General features: G+C 45.9%; 2 protein-coding genes across 6 annotated transcripts in view; one reads left to right on the forward strand and one right to left on the reverse strand.

Annotated features, from left to right (window-relative positions):
• Positions 1-4,358, reverse strand: part of LOC128331057 (uncharacterized) — a 36,418-nt gene extending 32,060 nt beyond the window's left edge. The window contains 1 exon segment of the mRNA XM_053264421.1: positions 4,020-4,358. The gene's annotated coding sequence lies outside the window, so the exon portion shown is untranslated.
• A 2,362-nt stretch (positions 4,359-6,720) lies between these two features.
• Positions 6,721-19,803, forward strand: LOC128330174 (zinc finger protein 436-like). 5 transcript variants are annotated; one of them, XM_053262593.1, is made up of 4 exons: positions 6,721-6,875; positions 10,408-11,415; positions 13,457-13,583; positions 15,228-19,803. In XM_053262593.1, the coding sequence occupies exons 2-4, from the start codon at positions 10,684-10,686 to the stop codon at positions 16,268-16,270; spliced, it is 1,902 nt and encodes a 633-aa protein (XP_053118568.1). In that variant the 5' UTR covers positions 6,721-6,875; positions 10,408-10,683; the 3' UTR covers positions 16,271-19,803. The 5 variants fall into 5 exon arrangements, with proteins under 5 accessions (XP_053118568.1, XP_053118570.1, XP_053118571.1 ...); XM_053262595.1 differs by lacking the exon at positions 6,721-6,875 and adding an exon at positions 7,741-7,874; XM_053262596.1 differs by lacking the exon at positions 6,721-6,875 and adding an exon at positions 8,583-8,712.
• Positions 19,804-21,608: the final 1,805 nt, after the last annotated feature.

The following is a 21,608-nucleotide window of genomic DNA, read 5'->3' on the forward strand; positions in this document are numbered from 1 at the left end:
CTAGTAAATTCAGGATGTGGGTTTTTTACACACACAGGCATATACACACAAGCTTTTAGATGGGCAAAAAGGTTTTTCTACACCACAGCCATATTAATTTTTCACCTTCAGGAAAGTGTTTCCATATTGATTTTTCTGCAAATGGTCTGTATGGATTCTGGATTCTAGACTATATAACCAATTCTGTACCTGGAGCATGTTTTGGATACATTAGTCAATCCATACAGAGCTGTAGCCAGGCCTATAGGGCTCATCATTACCAAGCACGAACCAAGAGTACAAGACCCAAGCACGAACCAAGACCCTAGATCAGGATCTTCTTAAGACTATGAGAAGCCCAGGGGCAGAATGCTTGTTTGAGCTCCCCCTCTCTCTTTCTTCTCTCTGCGCAAGGTTACACACTCAGTGAAATGTAATGTCCACACAGTTGCACACGCGCAGGAGTTGTATAAATGGAGTTGTGTTATATACAGCGGCTATACTGTATACAACGGCTGTACTATCACACTCCATTTTCACAATTTTTGCACTTGCACATCAGCACTCTTGCACAACTGTGCAAATGTTATGTCCCACTGGGTGCGGAACATTGCGCAGTATGTCAGCCACCGCATCCTGTGTCGCTGACAATATAACAACCGAAAATAGTGAAATAATTCTTAATCCTGGGGTTATATTTTAAACAGATTAGTTTTACTGTCTTGCACGAAAGGGATCTATCTGATCACTTCAAATACTAAACTATGCTTTGGATCTCTCTCTCCCTGTCCCCCCATGAGTGAAACTGAGGGCAAATGCCCCCGCAGTCCCACTGCAAAAGCCCTACTCCAGAACATTCCAGAAATTCCCCTGCTGCTGTGCACTGCAGTAGGAGTGGGGAACCTTGCCCACCCCAATGATATTTCAAGGACTTCAGCATACAATTAGAAAGGCACTGCCAGCCAGCCTATTCTCATGTTCTTCTTCCTACTAAAAAAAGGAAGTTTGCAAGAGTTGTGGAACTAAAGAAATACAATACAGATATGTTTATGCAGGGAGGCTTTTAACGGTAATCCCAACAAAGGTTTATACAAATTATGACCATGTGAAGAAAGTGGATAATTCTAAAACGCAGAGTCAGACAGCCAAACTGGCCATATAGTTTCAGCACATAAAATAAGGTGTGTCTTCACATAACATATAATTAATTCATTGAATTTGCTGCCACCGGGTATAGCAATAGCCACTAACTTAGATGGCTCCAAAAGGAGATCAGACAAATTCTTAAAGGAGAAGTCTGCCACCAACTATGAATTATGATGGCAATTTGGAGCCTCCATGTTCATGGGCAGTCTACCTTTGAAAACTGGTTACTGGGAGCAACAGCAGGCGAGGGCTAGGCCTTCATACCTGCTTGTAGGCTTCCCAGAGGCATCTCATTGACCATTGTGAAGGGAGGATGCTGATCTAGAAGGGCATGTTCCTTTTTGTAATCATATATTTAAAACTTGCTTTTTGCATTTTCTTTTTTTAAATGTTGCTGCCTATCCTGAGCTATTAAACAACAAAATGTCAGCAGCTCACACCCATTCCGACTGCCTGCCAGCCATTTTTGCGGCCTGAACATTTCCAAGAGATTCAGAGCGGACACATGGACTAGCCATCTTTTTTTTGGTCAGTTCTAATTGCAAACATAGGATGTCTTGACCTTTTTTTGGAAAAAGAAAAGCTCTGTAGCAAAACTTTGGATTGCGATAACAGCACTGTGAACCCTAAAGCAAAGCTGGGCAGCTGGCAAGGAGATATTTGTGCAGCGGTGGGCGGGGGGAGTGGGGGCTGGGTATTTCAGGGGCATTTCCCACTAAGTCTTTATTGTAAGCTGTGGCCTCAGAACATGGCTGGTGCAAGGAGAGGAGTCAGAGGAGAGAGAGCCTCTTTGGAAAGAAAACAGAGATGTTGTTGTGCGGGGTCCAGAGAGGGATAAGCCGAGCCCTTAATCGGCTCAGGAGTTAAACACATTCTGCAGAGAATCAGCATCCGCTGAGCTTGCCTGCCCTTCCCCCCACAGGGCTCGACTCACTGGGGGTCTTTTAATCCCCCACCTCCTAAATCCTCCAGCGCTAGCAGAATGGAAGCCTAGATGGAGCTTCTGCTGAAGTCGGGGGTTTTCCTGCACGCTATTCCGATTGGAAGGTTTCTTCCCATCTCTCTCTCTCTCTCCACTATGTTGCATGGCAGGGAGGTGGAGAGAAAACTGCATCCCAGCACCAAAAGCAAAGTGGGACAAGATGGGAGCCCTTTAGAAATGCTGCAGCTTCTTTATGTATGCCACATGTACAAGATCCACATTTGTTAATCCAGAATAATTACTACTGCCTGATCCCAGATTCACAATCATGAATACAGATGAGCATCTTCATTGGACTCATCAAACAGAAATGGGAAGGACAGCAACTTTCTATCCTTTCACCCTTCTTTGAAGCACACTAGACCACCCTTTTCTGACAGGGAACCCCAGAGTCCTAGCTCCACGATCTCCCTCCCCATCCCTGAGTGAAGGATAACGCAGGAGGATTCTGCCCCCCACCCCTTACACCAAGACACTGGTGTCATATACCGTATTTTACGGACTATAAGACGCTACGGACAATAAGACGCACCTTAATTTTAATCCAGTTTTTCAGAGTTTTAACATATTAAACTGTTAAAACATATAAGACGCTCCTGAATTTTGGCGGATATTTTTCGAGGAAAAAAGTGAGTCTTATAGTCCATAAAATACGGTATAGAAAATCATGCTTTTGTTTTCTTCTCTAAAGTCAACTGGAGTAAACTACTACAACCCCTTGGCTCGATACAAATGCAATTTATGATCCTCACAGCTCAGAGACTTGTGTTTTGGATGGTATACAAATATGTTAAATAAATAAAGAATAGACAAATAGACAAGAATGCACTGAAAAGCTGTCAGGTAAAGAGGCCCACGAAATTACAGATGCAACAAAAGGCCCATTAACATGTTAGGTTCAACACTCATATGAGTGCACAGTTTACACAGGTACAGATCTGTATGCAGAATGTACATAACATTCACATGTTATGTTGAACGCAGGTACAGAATAACACTTCCTATCTGTATTATGGATTTGAAGGGCTCATATCCAGGTTCACTTTTTAAATGAACACAGATGCAGTCATTCAGACAAACACATGTACAAGTGTATAGACATATGTACACTCAAAAGCATAATGTCTGAATCGGGCTAAAGTATCTAAGGAAAATTAAGACATAACAACTCCATGTTGAATTATCTTGGAGATTTACTTTAAAGGAGCAAAGAGAAATCTTTCAAAGATCTTAAAAGTAAAAAGTGCCAAGAGGAGATGTGAGGAAGCCTCTGTACAGAACTCATTTCCCAAATCGTCTCCTGTTAGTCTTCACAGCCACAAACAAAACCGGAGGAGGAGGCCGGCTAACCAAAAGGGAAACTGAGGTAGAAGGGGAAAGTGTGCTACTGGGTTCAAATCCCCTGATTGCTTGCAGGCTTCACAGGCTCAGCTATTTGGTTCCCTGTCTACCAAACAGAAAGATTAAGGATTACTCCAATCAACAGACTAAAAGCACAGAAGATAACAGGTGTAGGAAACAAAATATCTGCCTTGGGCTGGGGAGATTTAGGTTCAAATACCTGCTCAGACATGAAGCTCATTGGATGACCGTGGGCAACGCACTCTCCTGGTTCTAACATACCTCACAGGGTTGTTGTTGTGAGAAAAACCCACTCCCTTTCAAAGACGAAGTCCTGAGCTTCTTGGAAGAAGGGTAGAATACAAATGCGATCAACAATGCAACAAACCATCACTAGAAACATTCTGTTTTTTAAAAGCAAACCAAGAAAAGCCTCTGGAACATCTCTTAAAGACAGCTAAAGACTTCCAGATGAGGCTGAATTCTCATTCAGAAGTAAACCTCGCAAGGCCCTTTGGAAACGGACAACTACCCCCACGCCAAGGCGCCCTCCCGCTACCTCCTCGCCCACCTTTTCTTCACTAGCAGTATGTTGCCTGCTCCAGATGTGTTCTCCCTTTTGCAGCTGGATCGCCCTCGTGTCTCGTTCGGCTCAGGTGCCCATCTTTCGCCCACCGCTTCCCTTCAGCAAAGCTCCACTGCACAAAGCCCCGCTGCGGAAGATCTGCAACCCTGCAGAGGCAAATCCCCCCCTTATTAAAATTCAAATCCCAAGTTTTGATCCTGGGAAGAGGAGGAGCAGGAAGGTGCCCTGAGCTAATGCATCCCCCTCTTTCTCCGCCGAGCTTCCTGAGCCTCTCTAGGGCGGAGAGCTCACACTCGATTTAACCCTTGGCGTGTCTCAGATCTCGGATAAAGAGTTCCGTCCACGTCCTGCTATTAGCAGGAATGATTAATTAAGTAAATAAAATGACGAAGTTGTTCCTTTGCAGGGTGTGTGAAACAGCACAGACAGTAGGGTCCCCACTACCGAGATAACTGAGTTCGTTCACACGTTCACCTATGCGTGATAAGTAATCGACTGGTGCACATGCACGTGTGAATCTACCTTTCAAGTCCAAGACTACGAATCAGCCTGTGTGTCCCCACTTGCGATATATAGATATTTGTATACCGTCCAGAGACGTTATGAAAATGCGGTAAATAAATAAATAATAAAAATTCAGATTGTGTTGTCTCCTCTTCCAGAGGGAAGCTATCACTCATTTCATTTACAGGTCACCTCTTTTTTTGTTTCTTCGCCTGAATGGAACTGTGTTCCTTAAAAGCAAAGGCATTCAGATATTCCACAAGTGCATCCATTCCATTCCTTTTCCCAGCATGGAGCTGCAGTGTTTAAAAGGCTGTGCCTGTTGGGTGTCTACCTGTCACACATTTATAAAAAGAGCAGAAAACTCAGTTGTGGGTGGGGAAGCGACAACTCTATTTATGTACAATAGGTGGTTGAAAATTTATGCAGTTCTGACTACACTCAGATACACAATGAACGGAGAATAAAACACTGGCTTTATTAAATATGATTTGTTGGGGGGGGGTGAGTCCCCTCACTTATCTTTTTTTTGTAGAGTAAGTCAGTATAGGGAGGGTATTCGGAAACACAGAGCAGGGAAGGCATCGATGTCTGTCTGGTTAATGGTGAAATGATAAGTGGTAAAATTAAAATATTTCTAAACCAGAACTTACCCACAATTTTTTTAATGGCAGTCTTCACTAATATTGTTTAATTGTTACTGTGCCTGCATTAAGAACATAAGATGAGCCCTTCTATGGATCGGATCAAACCAAAGGTCCATCTAGATGGACCGCCAAAAAAGGTCAATCTAGTCCAGTCCTGCTCCAAACATCTGCGTGATCCCCACTGCACGTTAAAGTCATCTGAAGAGGTCCGTCTCCAGTTACCACTGGTGCGTCTGGTGGCGACTCAGAGCCGCTCCTGGACTGTGGAATGCACTCCCTGCAGAAATCTGCAGTTTGAATTCTTTATTGGCCTTTAGGAGAGCCCTTAAAATCTATCTGTTTGGTCTGGCCTTCCAGGAATTTTAAATAGTTGTAAATGGTTTTAATATTGTAACCTGGTTTTTCAGGGTTTTTAAATTGTTCTGATTGTTTAATTGTTGTTTTATGATGTTTTAATTGTTAATTGTTGTTGTTTTGCGCTGTTTTATAATTTCTGGTTTAATTGTTAACTGATTTTAATGCTTTTGTTTTAATTGTAAATCGCCCTGAGCCATTCTGGAAGGGAGGTATAAAAACTGAATGAATGAATACATAAATACAGAGGCACATGTGCCTCTGAACATGGAGGTTCCATTTAGCTCATGGCCAAAAGTAGTTGATAATACCTGTCCTCCAATAATTTGTCTAATTCCCTTTTCAAGTCATCTAAGCAAACAGCCATCAACACATGTAGTGGCATGGAGTTCCATAAATAAAGTGTGTGTGGTGTCACAAAATGCCAGTCATTTTCATTGGGTGACCCCCAAGTTCTTTTTTCTTGAAAGTGAGAAAAACCTCTCTCCACTTTTTTCTCCTCATCATAATTAATGTTATAAATCTCTTAACATGCCTCCTATTAGTGTCGTCCTGCCTAGTCATCCCTTTTCTAAACCAAAAAGCCCCGAAGACTGAAAGACTGTAGTCTTTCCTCTTAGGGAAGGCACTCCAGCCCCCTGATTATTTTGGTTGCCCTTTTCTGCACCTCTTCCAGCTCTACAATGTCCCTTTTGAGATGTGGCAACCAGAATTGTGTACAGAATTCCAGTTGTGGCCACACCTTTTCTTTATTTAGCACAAGCCTGTAGTTCATGATTATTGCCAATTGCCATTTTGCTGATGGAGAACTAAGGCTGCGAGCAAACTTGCACAGGCCAGACAATGAGAGAAGTGGAACTTACACCTAGGGCCACAATCCTGTGCACTCTTACTTGGGAGTAAGCCTCGTAAGTGAAAGATTAAGTAAACATTCATAGGATCATGCTGTGCATCTCCTAAGTGGAACAGTAGGCAGCAGTTTAATACAATCTTCTGAACCAACTGGTAATTTTATTGAGTCCTAATTAACTAGGGACTGCCTTGCCAAAAGATGAAAGTTTTGTCATCTAGCCTGAAATGGGCTCATCCCGAAATTGACTCTTTTTGCCCTGTCTGCCACTGCCTCACCAGCAGCAAAGAGCTTCTACCAGTCCAGATTATGGAGGGTTAAATGGGTTGAGCTTTCTGGGTCCTAGAGCCATCCACATTGCCCAGAGACAGGGGGAAGGAATAAGGTAGGGAGCTTCCTCTCTCTCAGAGTCAGCTCTGGTTTTTCCAACAGCAGCAAAAACAGATCTGGTGGCAGTAGAAGACCCTGCGGGGCAAAACGGCAGAGGTGAGTAGGTGGTACTTTTGTAGGCATCGTTTAACTGTTTGGGGGATGTTGTGGAAGCTGTGAGCATCTATTTTATTGACGGAGAGAGAGGATTAGTGTCTTGTTATAGGCTGGTCCATTATGTTCTACAGAATGGTGATCACACCAGCATTTGAGGGAAGAAAATCACTCAGAATCCAAGATGCAATCCAAATTGAAGACTAATTGGCATTAATAATCCAGCAATGAATGTGCTTTGCAGTTTTCCCTTACCAGGCTTGTGAGACCAGGCTTGTGAGATCGGTCACACTTGTTCCCATTTTGCAGATGGGGAAACTGAGAATGTGTTTGTCTCAAGTTTCTCACTAGGTTGCAGTATTTAATAGTGTCTTAGATGTGTGAAACAACCTTCCCAGATCAAGTTTAATATCAAATATCACAGAGGCCATTCACATGTTTACCGCTACATAATCGAGCATAAGGCAATGAACATGCATGTGTGAATCCACCTTGAGTCTAAGAGGGGATGTGTGCTTTATTACATGCACAAATAACTGCCTACATGGGTGGTCTGCTTCTAGGGAGCAGTGTAATGTGTGGGTGGGGGAAACACTTTGTCAAGAAACCAGCAGAAAGCAGGTTATTTTTGTGGCTGAGTTCATTTGGCTGACAAATTGCTCAGCTGAAGAATATGGTTCTGGGTGCAGATTCAGCCTTCTGAGAATTGAAGGTTGCTTTGAGGCTGTGAAAAAGTTAGGTTTGACACCATGTGAAGAAAGGTAGTTGAAGTCTCTAAAAGGACTGAATGATTTTTTTTTCAGTGGTCAGAAGTGGAATGAAAGTGATCTGTCTACCTCACCGCTATCACCACCATACTTACAGAAACAAAATAGATAATCCCAAACAAGCAAACTTGATTAACTGGTATAATCTACACTGATACATCGATAGATGCGAGCCTGGATAGCTGTATATTTCCATCAGGATCCAGGGAGGGGGAGGCATACCCCTGAATAACAGGTGCTGGGGGACACCAACGGGAGGGAGTGGTAGCCCTCTTTCTCCTCTTTGTGGGTTTCCCTTGACATGCCTGGTTGGCCACTGCATGATGCAGGATGCTGGAATAGATGGGCCTTTGACCTGATCGACCAGGGCTTTTCTTATGTCCTTATGATAATGCAAATCTGGGGAGGGACCATAGTTCATGGGTAGAGCACAGGGCTTTGCATGCAGAAGGTCCAAGGGTTCAATCCCTGGTTGTCCAGGAACAGGGCTAAGAAACAGGCATGTGGCTACCATGGAGCACAGGGAGATGAGCATCCTCAGGCCGCTACCACCCTGAACACTTCTGGGGTCTGCCAGAGGCTCACCCCCTTTTTCCCCCACACCCCCAGAGGGGCAGGGTGCCAAATGCTTATCCACCCATGATCTCCCCACGCCTGTAGCCACTAGTGGCAAGATGGGCATGCTGCCCTTCTGCTGCATCCAGTCAGCACTTCATTCACACACCATTAGGGTGGGGTACCTTCTCTCCCTACTCTGAGCGAGGCAGAGAAAGAATGCACCTACCACAAACGGTGCTTGAACAAAGTACTGCCTGGAAGCGGCAGAAGGGCAGCATGGCCTTCTTGCCACTCGTAGCCACGACCCTGAATATGACATCATATGCAGGGGATGTGGCTGGCGTGCACTAACACCTGCGCACAAACCAATAGGAGGGAGGGGCTGCCGGTAAGAGCCTGTCCTGTGGCCACCGGTGAGCTCCCTATGCCCCTGCTGAGAAAGTCCCCTGTCTGAAATCTTGAAGAGCGGCTGCCAGTAACTAACAGTAGACAATATTGACCTAGGTGCACCAATGGTATGACAATTCAATTCTAGGCAGCTATATATGTTCACTAGTATTTTTCAGCCCGTTATAATAACGGGCGCTAGTCCCCCCCCTTTTATTTCTTCTTCCTCCGCCCCCCCCCGATTAAGGGCCAATTCGGCCCAAACTATTGCCGCCACCATCCGCCCGCCCTCCCAGCTGCCTGAGTCCTCCTCTCCTGACCCCCCCCCACATGATTAAGGGCCAAATCGGCCCAAACAATTGCCACCACGGCCGCCGCCGACCGACCGACCGCCCGCCCTCCCAGCTGCCCGAGTCCTCCTCACCGGCCCCAGCATCCAACTTCCCCGGCCCCGGTGTCCTCTTCCCTCCCGCCTCCCAGAGTGCCGCCCAGAGTGCCGTCCCCGCCGGCCAGATTGCTGTCCGCCCAGCCCCAGTGTCCTCTTCCCTCTCGCCTCCCAGAGTGCCGGCCGGGAGCAATAGAACAGGCCAGCATGGCCGCCTGGTGTCGGCGGTCGTGTCTCCCTCAGACTGTTCTGGGAGACACGGACGCAGACCCCAGCGTTCAAAAGGCACGGACACTCACTTAGCGGATTATTATAGAGGATACAGGTTGCAAAATCCACTTTTTCTTTTTGCACATCTTGCAAAGTGTGTTTAATGAATATTTAAAGATTAGGCCTTACCTCTCCTCTTCTTTCACTCCAACCTCACACAGGCCATCCTGATTCCTCCCTGGCCTTCCATTGTCTCTGCAATACTGTACATACTCCTGTTTCTAGGCCTTTTGTGACTTTTGGTGTCTGTCTGTGATTAGTGGTGTGCATGGAACCAGCGCTTGCCAGTTCAAAGGTGGTGGGTGGATCTCTTTAAGGATGGGGGAGGGTGCTCTTACCCCTCCCGTCGCATTTCCCCCACCGGCGCTGCCTTCTAAAATGGGCCAGCGGGGTGGCAGCGTACCTCCTTTCCGTCCTGGTGCCTCCTCAGACCAGCAGTGACCAGGAGTTGCCGCTGTGCATGCACACGCACAGATCTGAGTAGACACTGGGGTGGCAAGGAGATAAGCTGCCGCCCCGCCGGATCATTTTAAAGGGCAGCACCGGCAGGGGAAACGTGGCAAGAGGGGTAAGAACACCCACCCCTCTCCTTAAAGAGATCCCTCCCCCACCTTCAAACTGGCTGAACTATCAATCTTTCGAACTGCTTTGGAGGCCCATAAAGGGCCTTCAGACCAGTTCTGTGCTCATCCCTATTTGTGATAGCACAGCAGCTCAGCGAATAGCTAGAAGAGAGAGGGGTGGCCTAAGGTACGGTGGCACCTGAGGCAAGATGTGAAATATGGCCTAGCCCCACAATCTTAATGAAGGTCAGCCCCCTTTCAAAACTGAGACTTGCAAGCTTTGAAGGCGATGCAGGGAGGAAGGTAGATTGCCATCAGCCTTCTCTTCTCTCTTTGTGTTTCTTGCAAGCTTTGTAAAGAGTGTGAGGAGAGGCATCCCCTGCAAAGCTTGCAAGGTTAGATTGGCCCTCAAACGGTGCTCCAGTGTCAGCAGCAGGGGACATGTTTGCTGCTCTATTACTAGCTTCCTCATAATCTGTCACCTGAGGTGACTGCATCACCTTGCCTCATGAAAAGATTGCCCCTGAGGAGAGGTGATAGGCAGGTGCCAGGCAGCTTTTAGCCCATTACGTATACACATATTTACTGTTTCTCTCTCTCTTCAGGAACATCGTGAGCTCCTTAGATGCGGATTTTGCTGTGCCCTGCGTTTCTTCCTTCTTGGCTTTCGAGACCTAAATGTCTTGCCTGCATCATCACTGATAAATCCTGACCTAGCTAACTCGGTATGCTGAGTGTGGTCCTGCCAATTCTGGTGTGGGAGATGTGGACTTGAGCTGCACTATCGCCAACCCCAAGGAGACAAAATGGCTGCGGTCCAAAAGAAGCGGTAACACTGCCTCTCTGTCTGAGCTGCCTTCGTGAGCAACCTGGCGAGAAGAATGGAGGAGCCAAACCCAGCTCGTCCTAACCCAGGGGAGGGCTCAGGGACAGGGGCAGGGACAGGGACAGGGAAATCTTCTCGGGCCATTCAGGCTGGTGCTATCAGTGAGTTTTTGAGGTGGGCCACGCCGCAGCAGGGTAGACTTGAGAGACAGGAAGGAATGCCACCCCACGGAGAGGCCCACTGGCAGGAAATCCTGAAGACAGTACAGTCGTCTCACTCGGGCTGGGCAGGTTCTCAGCTGCCGGAGTTGCCTCCCTGGGATGACCTGTCCACTTTCGAGCGGATGGCTGATGCCTGCCAGTGGCCACGAGGAGAGGGCATGGCCAGGCTCGTGCCAAACCTCAGCGGAGAAGCCCAGCAGGCCTTTAGCAGTCTAGATGCCAGAGAGAGGGGTGACTATGGGAAAGTGAAGGCCGCCATCCTACGGGGGGACGTTGCGCATGTGGAGATGCAGCGCCAGCGCTTCCGGCAGTTCCGCTACCAGGAGGCCGAGGGGCCCCGCGAGGTGTGCAGCCAGTTGCGGGAGCTCTGCCATCGCTGGTTGGAGCCGGAGAGCCGCACCAAGGAGCAGATCTTGGAGCTGCTGATCCTGGAGCAGTTCTTGACCATCCTGCCAAAGGAAATCCAGAACCGAGTCCGAGAACGTGGGCCAGAGACCTGTGCCCAGGCTGTAGCCCTGGCAGAAGGTTTCCTGCTGAGGCAGGAAGAGGGGGGGAAACGAGAACAGGTGAGATCATTTTTTCATGATCATCTTGAAGGACTGGAGATACAACTAGGTCTTGTTCCAGATTTCTTCAGGGCCCAGCTGAGGGAATTTCCATGAATCCTAACATGTAGACACACACACCACTGTTATTAATTTCTACAAAAAGGGTTTATGAGACTCCAGTTTGCTTGGAAGTCATCCCCTTTGACCTGGATATCCTGGCCTTAGTGCCAAATGTATAATGGCTATGGTTATTTTGTGGTGAGTAAAGTGTACTCTGTACATTCTCAGAGGCATATGTGTTGTTCCATATTACAGGGCTGAGCCCTGAGGCTGAAAACTGATTCCAGATCTGATCCTAACATATTGGACAGTGGTGTAGATCAGGGATTCTCAGCATTGGGTCCCACGATGTTATTGGAGTTCAACTCTCATCATCCCCAACCAAAGGCCACTGGAGTTGGGGATTATGGGAGTTGGTCCAATAACATCTGAGGACCCGACATTGAGAATCTCAGGTGTAGACCATTCTTACTTTGGGGTATCTGAGAAAAATGCCTTTTCCTCAGTGTTAGTTGGCTCTATGGAATAATCCAGAAGCTGTAGGGAAGTGCATCTGCGGTTGCCTAGAAACAGCCTGCATGCTCTGTTAAGGAAGTGCATCCATAGTTGCCCAGCAACAGTGCTCCAGTTCTTCCCTGTAAGAGTTCAAGGCAGTCACAAGGGGGCCTGTCTGGAGCTAGCCTATCAGGATAAGGTGCCTACAGCATGCTGTGAGCTGTACAGAACGTGTCAAGAATGACCTGGATAATAGCCAGAAGGAGGCAGAAACGCAGTGCTTTCTCTCAGGCTTGGAGTAAGCTGCAAATATCTGTGGACTTCCATTGGAGAAGAACTGGTTCTCTCTCTCTCTCTCTCTCTCTCTCTCTCTCTCTCTCTCTCTCTCTCTCTCTCTCTCTCTCTCTCTCTCTTTCTGGATAAAGGAAAGGAAAACCCTATATGGATTCAACAATATATTCGAGCGTTAACAGAGAAACCAAGTATCATATACTGATATTTTAATATAATCATAATAAAGCCATGTAATCAAAAGGCTGTGTAATTGCATAAGTTGCAATAATACTGGATCAATACAAATAGATCTCTGTGTTTCAATAAAATATATACAAAATAATCATTAAAACAGTTTCTATGTCCAACTGAAAAGAGAGTTCATTTCAAAGATATGAACTAACATCAGCTCAACCCTCATTGTGGGTAGATACCACGAGAAGAAAGAGATTCTCCAGAAAATGCCACTGAAGAAGACTCAACAGAGTCGAATTGTGCATGGTGAGAATATAGGACTCACCAGTTGTTGCCAGAATTATTACATGAGACTTCATCTTTGGAATATCCATTTGCACTTCTGCCATTTTACCAGCAATAAGATATATTCGAAATGAACTATCTTTTCAGATGGACATAGAAACGATTTTAATGATTATTTTGTATATCTTTTATTGAAACACACAGATCTATTTTATTGATCCAGAATTATTTATTTGTTTATTATTTTATTTATTACATTTATATCCCGCTCTTCCTCCAAGGAGCCCAGAGCGGTGTACTACATACTTCAGTTTCTTCTCACAACAACCCTGTGAAGTAGGTTAGGCTGAGAGAGAAGTGACTGGCCCAGAGTCACCCAGCTAGTATCATGGTTGAATGGGGATTTGAACTCGGGTCTCCCCGGTCCTAGTCCAGCACTCTAACCACTACACCACGCTGGCTCCGTTACAACGTATTACAACTTATGCAAATTACACAGTCTTTTCATTACATGGCTTGATTATGATTAAATTAAAATATCAGCATATGATACTTGGATTCTCTGTTAATGCTCTCTCAGTGGATAAATATTTACCCCCTCACACACACATTTACTTGCTTCCCCATTGACTCCAGTTGACACATTGGTTGAATCGAGCTGCCCTGTGTGACTGGAGAGAGCAGCAAGATCTGACCCTTGATCCCAGTTTCCCCTCTCTTTTTGCCTTCAATGAGATTGTTGCTGTTTCAGGACTCAGGGACACTCCAAGGAGGGCCAGCAAATTGCTCTGAGGCTCAGTGGGCTCCAGTAAACACCAGGCCAAAGCAAAACTACAAAGAAACCAGGCAGCAGGATAATGGGAATGCCGGCTCACTGGGTAAGTATGGGATTGCCCGTCCCTACTCTCACTATTAAGCATGTGTTGCTTGAGAACTCCCCAGTGCTCACTTCAGATGTTCAGCTAACTTTACTGCGAACCCAGCCCCCTGATCCACAACATACACTGGCCTAGGTCACAGTGCCTTTTTTGGATATCTTAAAGCACGATTGGCTGGTTGTTGCTCTCCTTTTTAAGACCTTAGAAATTAATGGGACCCAATTGCTGACAGAAGAAATGTTATCTTCATGGAATGGAAGATCAAAGACAACAGCTTAAAACATCTCCATCTCAACATCACCCAGTTGCTCAGCATCGTAATAGCCTTTAGGGCTTTGCAACCTTGGGTCCCAGGATGCTGCTAAACTCCAGCTCCCATTATTACATCAGCTTCACCATTGTAGCTAGGGTGATAGGAGTTGTAGTCCAACATCTGGAGACCCAAGGTTGCAAAGCCCTGGCTTAACATATGAAACTGCCTTGCATTGTCAGACCATTGGTTCTTCTAGTCCAGGAGTGTCTTGCTTGAACTGGCAGCATGATGTGGTGGTGTGTTTGACTAGGACTCAGGAGACACAGGTTCAAATCCTCACAGATTTGAACTCACTGGGTAATCTTGTTCTGATCATGCTCTCTCAGCCTAGCTTTCGTTACAGGGTTGCTGTAAGGATTAAATTGGAAGGAGGGCTGTGTGCTACCCTGAATTCCTTGGAAGAAGGGTGAGAGTTTAAAAAAAGAAGAAAAAAAGGGTTCAGGCAGAGATCTTTCCCAGCCCTGCTATCTAAGCTCCTTTTAACTAGAATTGCCAGGGACTGAAGCTGGGACCTTCTTCATGCATGGTATGTGCTCTTCCACTGATCTACGGCCTCTTCCACAAATAAACACCTTGTGGGATTAAAATTCAGAACCTCTGGTTTAAAGGCAGTTATAAACCACTACATTCTCACAGCAGCTGGCTATTTTTCCTTCCAAAACTGGCACTAAGGTTCTGACATGGCAGGCATTATGCTGTCCCGGATATTAGAGCTTTTGTAGATCTTGGGATTTCTGGAACAGAAGCCAGATGTTCTAAGAATGCCTCGCTGTAACATGTACAACAGGGCGAAAGGGGAGGAAGTTCCGCCCCTGCCACATCAATCACCCACGAGCATTGATCTACCCTCACATTCACAGATATGCCTGTCATCAAAGGGAGGGCTCTTCCCTCTTCAGGCAAGCCTCATCGAAACCATGAGTGAGTAATGCAGCAGGGGCGGGACTTCCTCTCTCTTCACCCCGCTGTACACAGCTACAGCAGGGCAGCCTTATAATGTCTGAAGCTGCCTACAGTGGCAAGTGATTTGGGGTGAATTGTGAGCGGGCCATATCTAAGTGGTAGGGCACATGCTTTCCATGCTGAAAGTTCCAGGTTGAATCCCTGCGCTTCTTAATTAAGAGGGCGCAAGCCAGCAGGCCTGAGAAAGACTTCTGCTTAGAGAACTGCTGCTTGACTTTGCAATTAGAGTGCAGATTCTTTCCTGCAAAAAATTGCTGTTAAGGTTTACCCCTGCCCCATCTTTTGTTTAATGTTTTAATGTGTGTGCCCACCCTCATGTTCACACAAGGCCTACAAAATCACAGCTGGTTTTCTTTCCTACTCCACAGGTGCCAAGTTTTTGGGAAGAGCTGGTCAATGTTTCCAGTGTCCAGACTGTGGGAAAAGGTTTAGGGGAGAGGAAGAGCTCCGAGCCCACAGTGGCATCCACAGGAAGGACAGGCCTCATGCCTGTGCTCAGTGTGGGAAGAGATTCACCCGTCCATCAGGCCTAGCCAAGCACTTAAAAACCCACTCAGGTGAGAAACCTTACCACTGTGGCCAGTGCCCCAAAAGCTTCATCCAAATGTCACACCTCACCAGACACCAGAGAATCCACACTGGGGAAAAGCCCCACCCTTGTGCTGAATGTGGGAAGCGCTTCAACTGCCCGTCGGACCTGGCCAAACACCAACACATCCACACGGGTGAGAAACCTTTTCGCTGTGCGGAGTGTGGGGCGAGATTCAACCAGTTTTCGCACCTCACAAGGCACCAGAGAATCCACACTGGAGAGAAGCCCCACGCCTGTACTGAGTGCGGAGAAACCTTCAGCCAGCGGGCACATCTTATCAGCCACCAGCGCATTCACACGGGAGAGAGGCCTTATCGCTGTACCTACTGCCAGAAATGTTTTAGCCACCTCTCGGCTCTTACGGTACACAAGAGGATCCACATGGGCCAAAGGCCCTATGGCTGCCCTGAATGTGGGAAAAGGTTCATCGCCTCGTCAGCTCTAACTAGGCACCAGAGAACCCACTCTGAAGAAAGGCCTCACACTTGTGATGAATGTGGCAGGAGGTTCAACCAGCTCTCTCACCTTCATAGGCACCGACGGACCCACTCAGGGGAAAGGCCCCACAGCTGTGCAGAGTGTGGGAAAAGGTTCAACCAGCTCTCCTCTCTCACCAGGCACCAGAAAATCCACACAGGAGAGAAGCCTTATCCCTGCGACGAGTGCGACAGGAGGTTCATCCGGCTGGCAGACCTCATAATCCACCAGAGAATCCACACGGGAGAGAAGCCCTATCGCTGCACTGAGTGCGGGCGGAGGTTCCGACAGAGACAGACACTTGTCAAGCACCAGAGACTTCATCCAATAGCAAATTCATAAAATATATATATACATATAACAAAATGAAGCCTTTCTGCCTTTTGATTTGTATCCTGGAAATAGATTTTCTGACATTTGAAAAAGTGGGAAAGAGAGAAAAGAAAAGCATAAGTCCAGCATCACAGTTTCTTCTGTCATCTTATCTATTGCTTTTCTTTGTGCCCACCAAAGAAGGCGATCTTTTCAGCAATAGTATTCAGACTTTTTAAACAAAGACATTCTTCCAGGGAGATTTTGTTTTCTGAACCCAAAGTGCATACATATATACACATTCCTTCCCCTTTCTTGTTTATCCCTCATCATCCAAATGCCCAGTGCTGGCAGCCAAGTTGTCATTAGGGCAGAGAAGCTATTGGATGTTGGAGGTTTCTCTCTGAAATGTTCCACTGCCCTGAAGACAGTCAGAGCAAACCAAGGATGTGTTATTGTCATGACAATGAATATTTTAATATTGTGAAGGACAGGTGTCTTCTTACATAATCTGCATAAGAGTTAAGAAAATAGAGAAAGATGAGGTTGACTCTTTTCTGTGTTGCTCTTTTCTGTACTAAGATGGGTCTTCTGTGTTGTTAATCCCATTTTGTCCTTTCATGTTCTCCCCTGACCTGACTCCTTAATATTGTGTAGAGTGGCATTCTGTCTTCAACTGCTGCTTTTCATAGTGGCTCACTTTCAGGTGAATCCTTCTTTTCAGCTGCAAGTTTTATTATGATTTTATGTAGTCCTTTTCAGGTACAAACAGGCCTTACAGCAGTTTTGTGAAATGGGCAATTGAAATCCAAGCTCCCCAAAGGTACCTAACTGCATATAGTGGACTAGACTGGTTCACATTCTCTCTTATTCTTTTATCTCTCACACACACTGCCTCATCACAGGCCTCAGCAGAAGTAAGTGAAGGAGTGATCGAGGCAAAATTAATTTTCTTTTCTGTGTGCCAGTACTGCAGCTTGTGCTTGTGTCATTCAGCATCCTCCTTTGTTGGTGTCCTTGCCATGGAGAACATTTCCTTCTCAAAACTTGGAACACTCACACAGGACAAGCACCTAATGGGCTGGAGCGTGAAATCACAAGCCACATGCCTTTGTCCTTCCCAAAGTGGCTTGTGTTTTACATTATCCCCACCAGAAGGATGTACGGATCTACCTCCAACTGAGTCTGTCTAAGCACTTACATTTCACCTCCAGGTGTCAGGCCTCAGATCCGGTTCTCAAGGTTCACTCCAAATCTGGGGCTCATGGGCAGGGTTTCCCTATTTACCAAGCATATGCTCTGCCATTGAGCTAATGTCCTTTCTAGTCTCTGACCTGCCCTCATATTTGGCTCCCGTTTTGTGGTGGATTGCAGGAAGGAAAGCCATTGATTCCATTTACTCCAGTTCTTGCTGACTTTTCTGGTTCTCCAGGGAAAATCTGATTAGAAAATTCTGCCTGTTGGCAGTACCTGCAACAGAAATTTCAGCCCTTCTACTTCCCAACTGCTTCCAAAGCTACTAGGTGAAAAGAGAGCAAGGTGTCCATTTAAGAATGAGGTGGAGGCCCTTGACTAGGAAAGAAAGTTGAGGCTAAGAGATGACATTGTTGTGTTTTTTTCCTTTGGGAGAGCTGGGACAGAAGAGGCTTCTGGGCCTAAAAGTCAGGATGAGAAATCTGATATTCCTCCCCAGCCTTCTGGATTCTTGCTGTTAATCCTTGGATAGGAATACTTGTAGCTCCAAAGCGCAACATCCTTATAGGTTCTTTCCACAGAAGCATTGCTGCCAGAATGCATGAAGGAGAAGCCCTACATTTTGCTCAGCATTGCTTTTGACTTTGTTTTAGAGTCCTATGTTCATTCTTCTTGAATGCACCCTTCCTTCAACATCCTTCTTGAATGCACAGTTGCAGTAGAATTCTAATGAATACTACCAAGATGAAAAATTATCTAGAATGCACAGCCTATAAGGACTGGTTATGTTTTGCCAAGAAAATAGATTTTTTAAATTTCTCCATTCTGGTGACAGTAGAATGAAGAAGTACTAAATGAAGAGTCCTCTAGAAACAAAGGGTCTGAGAGGTCCCCTTTTTTGTGGCACAGGTTATCTTCCAGATCCTCTCTCCTGCTTGGTTCTGCACCCCCTTTCAACTCCAGTAAGTTTTTCCCAACAAGAAATGTTATGCCCTCAATTGGCTGCTCTTCTAATTTAAAGTGTATGTGGAGAAGGTTTTATCCCAGATGGAAAGTGGGGGACCAAAATATAGACGGTGTTGAAATTTATTTCAGACCTGTTTAACAAACACAAAATATATATCCCTTGAATATGTTTTTAAATTTCCCCCCAGGAAATAATCAGTGAGGCTATGATCAGGCCATGATATCCTGGTGACCAGATTTGCCAGCAGACTGGCTATTACATTCAGTTTCAGCTTCAGCACACAATGAATCATGTTTTGGGTTCTCTAAACTAGGCCCCCCCAAATTTGGTGCATCTGCTGCACATGCCCACTATAGGACACATGATTTTACCCCTAAAATTCCTCCCAGAAAACTTGGAAAAGCCAAGTATTCAACCTTGTTCATGAGCTTCTTCTTCGTCTCCGTTCAGTTGTGTCCGACTCTCGGTCACTCTATGGATCAATGCACTCCATGCCATCATATCTCATACAGCTTCCTTCAATTCCACCATGGTCATTCCGGTGCCATCCTATCTCGTACAGCTTCCTTTAATTCCACCATGGTCATTCATGAGCATGCAGGACTTAATTTGAGGCAGGACTCATCAGTTTTCCATATCAAGGTTCAGCTTTGGGATATGCCATAATTAAGAAAGAAGGTAGTGCCTCTAGGAATGTGTAGACTAGAGTTAATTCCCCTGCAGCACTGATTAACAAGAGCCTCCTTGGATGTTGGTAGAATAAGAAGGAATGGCCTATGAACATCAGAGCTGCCTTTCTGAACATCAGACTGCTATCTCAGGCAGCATTCTGCATCCAATGGTACCCAGTGAGATGTCTCTGGGAAGCGTCTAAGCATTGGCCATGAAGTCACCCTCTTCTTTGCTTACTCATCTGGAATGATTTCACTTCCATGTCAAAGGATTAGGTCTCCAGATGTGTTTGTGCACCCAACTCTCTTGTTAGAAATTAACAGAGGGAGTGGAGGATGGCTGTGGTGCCTGGGATTGTGGGTGCTGTTTGCGACTAAAAGGTGATTCAGTCTGGAGTGCTGCCTTGCCATCCCCCATGAAATGCCTGTCCACATGTGCCCAAAAGAGATCCATTATGATACTTTGTAAATAGCTGGAGAATTAAAGAGGAAACTTCAGAGAACTGGCTAATATAGTACAAAACTGGGTGGAAAGAGAGGGAGTTCTCTCCTGAAATACTTTATGAGGTCGTGTTGATTTGCTTAAGAAGCTTGTGAGACCCAAGTGATATGTGGGAGGAACTGGGGGCGGTTCACGGTCTTTGTTAGGATGTAAGGCCTGAATCACTTGCTGCATTTCTGTGCTATGTTTTATTAAAGTACAATTGGCCTAATAAAGTAAATTGCTTGGAGTCAGCTCTCTTGATCTCTGATTTATAAGTGCACACAAAAGCAAGATGCAACGGGTCCACCAGAATGTGGGGGAGCTGCAGCCCTTTGCCCCAAAGTCGAGCACACAAGTGCATACAAAAGGAAGCTTTTTTTGGTGCTTCTTGAGTGGGGCTTCCTTCTCTCAGCAACCAACAGGAAAAACCTGCTGTGAAGACCTCACTGTCCTGGTTACTCAGTACAGGTGAAACTCGGAAAATTAGAATATCGTGCAAAAGTCCATTAATTTCAGTAATGCAAATTAAAAGGTGAAACTGATATATGAGACAGACACATTACATGCAAAGCGAGATAAGTCAAGCCTTAATTTGTTATAATTGTGATGATCATGGCGTACAGCTCATGAAAACCCAAAATCCACAATCTCAGAAAATTATAATATTACATGGAACCAAGAAGACAAGGATTGAAGAATAGAACAATATCGGACCTCTGAAAAGTATACAGTGTACTGTGCTTGATTGGCCAGCAAACTCGCCTGACCTGACCCCATAGAGAATCTATGGGGCATTGCCAAGAGAAGGATGAGAGACATGAGACCAAACAATGCAGAATTGCTGAAGGCCGGTAATGAAGCATCCTGGTCTTCCATAATACCTCATCAGTACCACAGGCTGATAGCATCCATGCCACGCCGCATTGAGGCAGTAATTGCTGCAAAAGGGGCCCAAACCAAGTACCGAATACATATGCATGCTTCTACTTTTCAGAGGTCCGATATTGTTCTATTCTTCAATCCTTGTCTTCTTGCTTCCATGTAATATTCTAATTTTCTGAGATTGTGGATTTGGGGTTTTCATGAGCTGTACGCCATGATCATCACAATTATAACAAATTAAGGCTTGACTTATCTCGCTTTGCATGTAATGCGTCTGTCTCATATATCGGTTTCACCTTTTAATTTGCATTACTGAAATTAATGGACTTTTGCACGATATTCTAATTTTCCGAGTTTCACCTGTAGTTCCTCTCAGCAATGTGCAGAAGTGGGGGGATGCAGGCACAGCTTCCTGGTGCAGATAGAGCTGATGGAGTGGAATTGTGTGTTTCTAGAGAAGATGTTGAAAATGCATGCCCTATATCAGTATTACTTAAAGCTATGGCATTTCTTGGCTTTCTGCCCAAGTGCTAACAATTGTCTTGTGCTCCAGCTGTTGGGGGGAGGCTGACTGCATCCCTGTCCCATCAGCCATATTTAATATCACATATCAGAAATTTATTGCTTGCAACATGATCAGCATTGCACGTACTACAATTTTAATAGTATGGTCTTTCTTTAATGCCACCTTCCTATTAGCAGAAAGGGGCCTTTGGGAGTAAAGGCCTTTGAAAATAAACTCTAACATGCAGCTCTTAAAAGGGGGCTCTTAAATTGAAATAATCCAGTGGATATACATTTGCCCTCAAAAAGGCATATATGTCCATCTTGACCATGAAAATTTTACATACTACGGCCATTCTCATAACCAGCCCCACTTGGGCTAGCATTGCCCTACGCTGGGATCAATCCTGATCCCAGCACTCCTTCACTGGGTAGCCTGATTTTGTACCCGGTCTAAAAGTGAGGTAGGAAGACCCATATGCGCCCTGCTACCTCAGTGCTCAGTCATGTGGAAGCTAGAGCCGGACGGAAGGAGCAGCCTGGCAGTAGGGAATACACCACACTCCTTGTGGGACCCCAGATTGTGGGATCCCAGAGGACGCAGTTGAGCCCCCCCCCCCCGCTGCTCCAGGAGCGCTCATGCGCCAGTCGAGTGGGTGTATGGAG

Source organism: Hemicordylus capensis, chromosome 6 (assembly GCF_027244095.1).
Source record: "Hemicordylus capensis ecotype Gifberg chromosome 6, rHemCap1.1.pri, whole genome shotgun sequence".
Classification (NCBI taxonomy): domain Eukaryota; kingdom Metazoa; phylum Chordata; class Lepidosauria; order Squamata; family Cordylidae; genus Hemicordylus; species Hemicordylus capensis.